Raw genomic sequence first — 9,422 nt, 5'->3', positions numbered from 1 at the left:
GAAGTAAATCAATTGCCATATGCATTTCCATTGCCGTCACCTCGATTTGTATTATATATAGCTGTGGATCATCCTCTATTGTCCCTAACATCTTTTACTTCTTCTTTCGCAACAGTTGTGGGATACACACATACACACTCAGCCCTTACCCCCACACAACCATAAGCTCTCTTTCTCAACAGTTGCACCATCCCAGAGCCCAACTCAAGATGGGTCATGATTTCCAAATGCCATTGCAGTTGCAGCTGCATGAGAAGGCCTGCAAGACCGCGCAAAAAAATAAGCAAAAATTGAAATTTATTTACCATTGTCATATCCTAGATAATGGCCGTCAAATGTACACCCTATTCCTGAAAAAAACACCCACAATACGGCCACCAGTCATGACCATGTCCCCACGCATCTCCATGCAGTCCGACCTTGATTCTGTGCCACCAGGGCCACAATAATATACCCCCTCTCTGAATGTCCGAGTGTGACCCCCTCCCCATGGGTTACTGCAGCTAGTGTTGCCAGCACTGCCACTGCCTGGGTGGGGGTACCCCACCGGAATCCCCACCGGCTAGGTACAAGGTCGTCAAGGTTCTCATTAGCAGCTTTGAGAAATTCCTTGTATATTTTCCTCTCCCTTTAGGGGGCTTTGGCTTTGCAGGACCAACCCTGCCAAGCAGGCTCAGAATCTTGAGGGGGCAGTGCTGCTCTTGGTCTCTGACCTCATTTTAGCTGCATATAGACCGCTTACAGCGAGCACATAAAACAGTTAGGGACTTCTCCTTAATATCTGGGTCATTCAGGTGGGTGTCTAGGGTATAGGGCCATAGACAGTACCATTAAAATAGGATAATAATTAGATATAATTTATTAAGATAAAAAAAATGTAGTTTTCCATGATAGGACAATAAATAAATAAGACGTATAATTCATTATAAAAGTATATCCATCATCTGAACAACATTGAAAGCCCTCTCATACCCGGCTCACAGCAATACATTGGCTCTGGGATATGCAACTATTTCATTACTCACTCACTCAACTTTCCAAACATAACAGATAAGATAAAAAATAAAATAACCACAAACCATTCCATCCACACATACTGTGCCTTCTGTTTACTTAGTTTTTATCTTCACTATGTTGAATTAGTGCTTGTGTGTTCAATTAGTTATATGTGAAGATTTATAAAAAAGCTATATTTTTTGTTGTATTGTTACAATCAGTAACCGGGCTTGAATTGTGTTTATTTTCCTCGTCTATGAGAATTTTGTAAATTTTTAAATAACCATGGAGTAGTCTTTGTGTCTCTGAACAACTGGTTATCAATATATAGTTTATCAACTACGAGAGCTACTCGTTTCGCTTTTAATCTGTTTTCTTTGAAAATTGGATACAGAACTTTGCGCCGTTCTGCAATTTCTTTCGGAAACTGATCATTCATGCCAATTTTGGTCCCAGCAAGTCTTTTACCTAGGCTTTTAACCATTATTTTATCTTTAAATGAAGCAAATTTTGCAACGATTGGGCGTTCGTACCTCTGCCCTCTCTGTCCGAAGCGGTGAACACGTTCAAGTTGGATTTTGTCGACAACTTCGCATGGAATCTGAAGCGCTGTACGGAGGAACTCTCTAACTATAGATTCAGGAACTTCTCCTTCTTTTTCTTGGATACCTGTAAGTACCAAATTCTCTCTCATGGATCTAGTTTGAATCTCCAGTAAGGCTTCCTTCAGAACGATGTTCTCTTTTTTAATTCCATTCATTTCGGTTTGAATCTTATTGACTGTCCCTTTTAGCGCGTGTGTTTCCTTCTCCAATGTCGCAGCTTTTTCATCACTCATCTCTAGGCTTGCCTTTAACTCTTTTATATCCTTACTAAGTAATTCAAGTAAACCCAGTTTGTCATTTATTGATTTTAACAGATCAGTTTCGACCTTTACCATTCCCGGTGGTGAGAATATTAAATCGTCAGTATCTGTCGAAGAATCTCGCTTGCGTTTTGTAAACGGTTCCCCTGTCTTATTCTCCGTCATGTTTGGTTGTTGTCTGTGTTCGTAATATTTGTCGATAAATGTCTCTAGTCTTAGGATTTGTTTTGTGTTATTATCCAGATTGAAGGTTTATCACTCACCAGATTATGTAGTGCTAATATTTTAGTCTATTTAGCAGATATTTCGAATATTATGTTTTATCTTGAGGTGCTCTACATAACTTCGTTCAGTCCGCCATTACCTTTACTTTACCTTTACGTCATACGTCACTCTCTTTTTTCCCAATCTCATCATATCCAGAGCGACTTACACATTGGAAAGTTCATACATATTCATCCTGGTCCCCCCGTGGGAATTGAACCCACAACCCTGGCGTTGCAAGCGCCATGCTCTACCAACTGAGCCACACGAGACCACGTGTTTCCATAGATTTCCAAATCGATTTAATTCAAAACTAACTAGGCCACTCAGGAACATTCAATTTCGTCTTGGTAAGCAACTGTATATTTCACCTGCTGAAAGGGGAATTTGTCTCCCATTGTCTGTTGGAAAGCAGTCCGAAACAGGTTATCCTCTAGGATTTTGCCTGTGCTTAGATCTATTCCATTTATTTTTATCTCCCAAAAAATTCCCTAGTCCTTGCGGATGACAACCATACCCATAACAAGGTGCAGCCACCCCCATGCTTGAAAATATGACTAGTGGTACTCAATGTGTTGGATTTGCCCAAACATAACACTTCTGTATTCAGGACATAAAGTTAATTTCTATGCCACATTTTTTACAGTTTTATCTTAGTTCCTTATTGCAAACAGGATGCATGTTGGGAATATTTTTATTCTGTACAGACTTCTTTTCACTCTATCATTTAGGTTATTATTGGGGAGTAACTACTGTGTTGGTGATCCATCCTCTGTTTTCTCCTATCACAGCCAAACCTTTTCTCAATAGGGGGTGCTGTTTTCACTTTGTAAAAATGTTGTTCCCAAATTAAACTGCCTCGTACTCAATTCTTGGTCGTACAATATGCATATTATTATTACTATTGGATAGAAAACACTCTCTAGTTTCTAAAACCGTTTGAATTATATCTGTGAGTAAAACAGAACTCAAGTTGGAGCAATTTTCCTGTGAGGAAGTGAGAAGTCTGAAATCAGGCAGGCTGTTCTGGAGTCAGTTTATTAATTTGCATGTCTTCTATTGGTCGAGATGCACTGCATACGCCTTCCCCTAGATGTCAGCAAATAGTGAGAATTGGAATGGAGTTGCTAGGAAGATCTGAGGCCATATAAATGGTCTTGGAACGTGGGGTGCAGTCTTTTCAACATTCGCCATGACGTGAGACAGACCTCAGGATTGCGTTCTGGAAAGATCCCGTTATAGGCCTTAGATATATCCGGCTCTGATTTTATTCGGTATAGGTGTTAAAGACATCATAATGTTGTTATTTTAAACCGAGTTATATCAGTTTATATCAGTATATTGCGATTTTCGGATATTTCTTAGTGCTGCGTTATAGTGAGTTGGACACGTCTTCGCCACATGGCTAATGTTTACTGCTAATTCCAAAGTTGAAGGCGACAATCTACAACCGACCAACGATTCCTCTGGACAAAGGACAACTTGCCCAAGATTCTGATGGGAGCTCATCAAAAAGTAAGAAGTATTTATGATGTTAATTCGTTGTTCTGTTGAAAAATGTAAAACTACTATTCCGCCATTAATTTCGGTGCGGTCTCGCTTTAACGCACGCTGTATGTCGTAGTAACGTTCATTTTAAAAATCTAACACAGCGGTTGCATTAAGAACTAATGTATCTTTCATTTGCTGTCCAACCTGTATTTTTTAGTCAAGTTTATGATTAGTTACTGATTAGATTAGGTGCCTCTCCCAAGATTTCTCCCGACATTTTTTTGGCAGCTTGGCTACTTTTCTCATTGTATAACCACGATTTGTGCCGCTAAATATGCACATTTTCGAACAAACTCTATATGTATTGTGTAATATGATGTTATACGACTGTCATCTGAAGAAGTTTGAGAAGGTTAGTGAAAAAATTAATATCTTTTGCTGGTTTATTCGTTATCGCTATTTTTGGCTTGAATCAATGCTGTTGTGTGGTTGGCTATTGTAGTAAGCTAATATAATGCTATATTGTGTTTTCGCTGTAAAACACTTAAAAAATCTGAAATATTGTCTGGATTCACAAGATCTTTGTCTTTCATTTGCTGTACGCTGTGTATTTTTCATAAATGTTTTATGATGAGTATTTAGGTAATTCACGTTGGTCTCTGTAGTTATTCTAGTTGCTTTGGTGAGAGTTGTGATGGTGGCTGCAATGTAAAACTATGATTTATACCTGAAATATGCACATTTTTCTAACAGAACATATGCTATACAATAAATATGTTATCAGACTGTCATCTGATGAAGTTGTTTCTTGGTTAGTGACTATTTATATCTTTATTTGGTCGAAATTGTGATAGCTACCTATGCAGGAAAAAAATGGTGGGAAAAAAAGTTGTGTCTTTTGCTATCGTGGTTAGCTAATAGAAATACATATTGTGTCTTCCCTGTAAAACATTTAAAAAATCAGAAATGATGGCTGGATTCACAAGATGTGTATCTTTCATCTGGTGTCTTGGACTTGTTATTTAATGATATTTAGATGCTAGTATTTACTTGTGACGCTATGCTAGGCTATGCTAGTCAGCTTTTTTACTGATGGGGGTGCTCCCGGATCCGGGATTGTGATGGAGTAGAAGTTTTAATTAAGCTTTGTAACTGTTTTAAAATCACTATTGGCGTCATGGTGAAATCCCTGTTTCTTTGTAGTGACTGGGTGTATTGACACATCATCAAAAGTTTAATTCATAATTTCACCTTGCTCGAAGGGATATTCAATGTCTGCTTTTTGTATTTTTAACCATCTACCAATCGGTGCCCTTCTTTGCGAGGCACTGGAAACCCTCCCTGGTCTTTGTGCTTGAATCTGTATTTGAAATTCACTGCAGGACTGAATTACCTTACAGATAATTGTATGTCAGCAGCATACCACCCTGCATACCACTGCTGGCTTGCTTCTGAAGCTAAGCAGGGTTGGTCCTGGTCAGTCCCTGGATGGGAGACCAGATGCTGCTGGAAGTGGTGTTGGAGGGCCTGTAGGAGGCACTCTTTCCTCTGGTCTAAAAAATATCCCAATGCCCCAGGGCAGTGATTGGGGACACTGTCCTGTGTAGGGTGCCGTCTTTCGGATGGGACGTTAATCGGGTGTCCTGACTCTCTGAGGTCATTAAAGATCCCATGGCACTTATCGTAAGAGTAGGGGTGTTAACCCCGGTGTCCTGGCTAAATTCCCAATCTGGCCCTCAAACCATCATGGTCACCTAATAATCCCCAGTTTACAATTGGCTCATTCATCCCCCTCCTCTCCCCTGTAACTATTCCCCAGGTCGTTGCTGCAAATGAGAACGTGTTCTCAGTCAACTTACCTGGTAAAATAACGGTAAAATAAATAAATAAATAAAAATGTGTGGGGTACACCGATGAGGTAGTCATTCAAAAAGCATGTTAAACTCTATTATTGCACACAGAGTGAGTCCATGCAACTTATTATGTTACTTGTTAAGCAAATGTTTACTCCTGAACTTATTTAGGCTTTGTAACGGCTATCGTCATATTCTTCCTCCTCCTCGGACGAGGAGAGGCGAGACGGATCGGACCAATACGCAGAGTGGTTAGGGTTCATAATGATTTATTATAACGAAACTGAAACTGACTTACAAAACAAATAAACTAAGTGCATAAACCGATACAGTACCGTGTGGTGCAACAAACACAGACACGGAAACACACACCCACCAAAACACACGTTAAACCCAGGCTGCCTAAGTATGATTCTCAATCAGGGACAACGATTGACAGCTGTCTCTGACTGAGAATCATACCCGGCCGAACACAAACATCCCAACATAGAAAATCAAACATAGACAAACCCACCCAACTCACGCCCTGACCAACTAAATAAATACAAGAAAAAGGAAAACAGGTCAGGAACGTGACAGGCTTGCCATAACAAAGAGGTTGAATATTTATTGACTGCAGACAATACAGCTTTTTATTTGTAATTCATTTGTAAACATTTCGGAATTACTTACGGAATTATGGGGTATTGTGTGTTGGCCAGTGACACAAAATCTAAATTTAATCAATTTTAAATTCAGGCCGTAAACACAACAAAAATGTGGAAAAAGTCAAGGGGTGTGAATACTTTCTGAATGCACTGTATGTTACCTTTCATTACTTTTATTTCCATCTACTACTTGCATATTTTGCTGCAGTACTTAGCTTGCCAAAGGTTACATCATCATATAATATCTCCAATCAAAGTTATTTTTTTATTTATTTTTTTAACTAGGCAAGTCAGTTTAAGAACAAATTCTTATTTACAATGACGGCTTACCCCGGCCAAACGCTAACCCGGATGACACCGGGTCAATTGTGGGCCTATGGGACTCCCAATCACGGCCGGTTGTGATACAGATAATTCACTCCAAATCTATATTTTGGTACTTTTTTTATCAGTGCACTGTTAATACTGCCCTAAAATGTTTTGCATCGCAGCAGTCAAGTTTTCAAGATATTGGATGTTCATAAAGCAAAGTGTCACCGGCCACATCATCATGATGATACAAAGTTCTGAATGTGGTTTAATTTAGAAATGACTAACTTTCTGGGCGGCGTGCTCAGGTTGACTTTCCCTTGGAATCGCCCAGATACTGTCAGGATTAGTGTAGTCAGTGGACTTTTTTTCCTTTCCATCCATTAGCTTAATTCAACAGGCTGAAAGGACGCCATCTATGATCTCTATGTGATAAACTTGCAGGTAACCTTCCTTGTCCAATTGTTGCTGGATCTTTAATCCAGCCTTCAGCTCCCTTTAAATACGGTGTCTCTGTAAGAGGATTTCTGATGTTAACCCTCAGAACAATACTGCCAGCTGTCACACTCTCACAGACCCCTGGCGGTGTCACAGGCTGGGCTGAGGAGGGGCTGGATGGGCTGATCACAGTGTGGGGATGGAGGGATAGAGGAGAGGGCTGGAACTCTGATGATTGGAGGGGAAAAGAGGGAGTGGATGCAGGCATGGGAGGCAGAGAGGGAGGGATGGGAGGGCTGGGAATAGAGGGCTGGAGGGGAGGGCTGGGTCTCTTGATGGATGGGTGGGGCAGAGCAGAAAGGGGATGGATGGAAGGGAGGGTTGGGTATGATGGGATGGGTGGAAGAGAAAGGGAGGGGATGCCTGGAAAGTGTGTTGATCTCCTTAGTCCAGCACAGATCACCAGGCAGAAAGGAGAGAGGGACGCCCATTCGGACGGTCCAAAAGTATCTTTAAACCTGGAGCGTGAAAGGAGATCAAGAATTGCCCATCTCATCCGTTCCCATTCTTCTTTTCTGTCCTCTTCTCTCTCTTTCATTCTCGTTCCCTCTCTTTTCACCCTCTTCCATCCTGGGTTGGGTCAGTGCTTTTCTATGGGTTGCTGCTGATACAGAGTGGACTGGGAAAGACTAGGGATTTGTGATGGTTGTGGCTCTGGATGCAGTGTGGGTGAGGGTGAAGGGCGTGTGCAAACAGAATGGACTCCTCATTCTGTCTGTGTTGGCTGTGGTCATAGGATGCCTGCTGGGCTTCTTCCTACGGACTAAAAGGCTCACAGAGCAGGTCAGTCTACTTCCTACATACTCCCAACTCCTCTATGTGATTCCTTGGTTGTATTCCATCAGCCACACCCCTCCCGCTGTCATCCCCTGGTCCAACGATGATCTACCTATAAATCCTTTCCTATACCCTACCCAATAAACCCTTTCCTATATCCTACCTATAAACTATTTCCTATACCCTACCTATGAACCCCTTCCTATACCATACCTATAAACCCTTCTTTGCTATACCCTACCTATGAATCTGTGGAAGTAATACTAAACCCAGCGACTCCACATTCCCCCCCGTGTGATGCCATGGTCCAACATGTGCTGTTATCTACAGTATAAAACCTATACTCTACCCTTCCCACAAACCTGTCAATGTACACCCAAATCACTGGTCCAAAAGGCCAAAATACTATTTGTTGTGTGCCCACCTCCTAACCTTGTGTGGTTGTGTTCCTCTATCCCAAAATAAGGTCCTATCTATGTAGACTCCCATCATTCCCCACCCTGGCCGCTATGTGCAAGAAGAGATCCACTGAATGTGTTAAAAAAGAAAGAGTGATATGTTAATTAACATGTATTGTAGTAAGCACCACATGGCAGCTCAATAGCTTCATAGTACGACAAGGTGTAGGGTGAGGAGTGGGTTGCCAAATCCAGGTCTAACTTACATGTACAGCTTTATTGAAACACCTACTCTGACCTTTGATAAGCTGACTGGATCACTGACACCACGCCATCCATAATATTAACCTTTATTTATCCAGTCTAGTCTCATCTAGAGTTCTCTTTTTCTACTGAGAATCTCTTTTTCAAGAGAGACCTGGTCCAATATTAGTCGGTATAAAAAGGTGGAGGTGGCCTTCCGTGCACTATTGTCTCCTGACAGAACCGTACGTTACATCTCAAAGCAGATGTGACACTTGCCCCCCCACCCCTGATCACAGCTTCCCCATGGAGAAGGTCCAGGTCCCATACGCATGAGGGCCAGCGGCTTTCTCTCCCACCTCAGTGTTTATCCCCCTCACCCCCTGTGAGTAAAGCTATATCATATTCTGGAATAGGGCTTAAATATAGCAGGATAGTCCTTCACTCTGACTATGGAGGATTATCATCCAATCAAACAAATGCTTTCCTCCTATCCCTTCGTCGTAACTACAATAACCAAAAGTACCTTTTGTTTATTTATTTAACCTTTATTTATCCAGGCGAGTCAATAAAGAACAAATTTGTATTTACAATGAAGGCCTGAAAACCTCTTAGCCTCTACATATTGAAAGACAAGTTGGAGATTGGAGATTGCTGGAGGCCTCTGACTGTGATTAGTAATTTTGTTGGTTGAGTTGGGGGCTGGGGACTGTTATTTTTTATTATGTGTAATCAGTGGACTATACTATCTGCAATGTACATTAGCCAAAAGTGCCTCTTAGCCTCTCCATTTTGAAAGACATGTTGGAAATATAGAGTGAAGAAGGCCTCTGTGATGTCTGATAAATTACATTGGGCTTTAGGCTGGAAATGTTGGTTGACTTGAGTTGAGGGCTGGGAGCTGTTTGCATTAGTTTTGAAAGTAGATACCTAGATATAATTATTATTTGTAATAAGTGTTTTTTACAGTGTCTCTAGATGTACATTTCTGACATGTTGGAGATAGATGAAGGCTCCTGAGGTTTCATGTAAATTAAAGTGGGCTTTTAGTCCTTTTGGTTGTTGAGTTGACGGCTGGGGG

General features: G+C 41.1%; 1 protein-coding gene across 2 annotated transcripts in view; it reads left to right on the top strand.

The window, feature by feature from the left end:
- The first annotated feature begins 7,293 nt into the window (after nucleotides 1-7,293).
- slc1a7b (solute carrier family 1 member 7b) overlaps nucleotides 7,294-9,422 on the top strand; it is a 104,833-nt gene continuing 102,704 nt past the window's right edge. For both annotated transcript variants that reach the window (XM_055861684.1, XM_055861683.1), the window contains exon 1: nucleotides 7,294-7,706. In XM_055861684.1, the coding sequence (XP_055717659.1) occupies nucleotides 7,566-7,706 (141 nt within the window). In that variant the 5' untranslated portion in view covers nucleotides 7,294-7,565. The remainder of the gene's footprint in view (nucleotides 7,707-9,422) is intronic.

This window comes from Salvelinus fontinalis, chromosome 14, assembly GCF_029448725.1.
Source record: "Salvelinus fontinalis isolate EN_2023a chromosome 14, ASM2944872v1, whole genome shotgun sequence".
NCBI lineage: Eukaryota > Metazoa > Chordata > Actinopteri > Salmoniformes > Salmonidae > Salvelinus > Salvelinus fontinalis.
The sequence above is the reverse complement of the archived record's forward strand: the minus strand, read 5'-3'. Positions and strand labels throughout refer to the sequence as shown.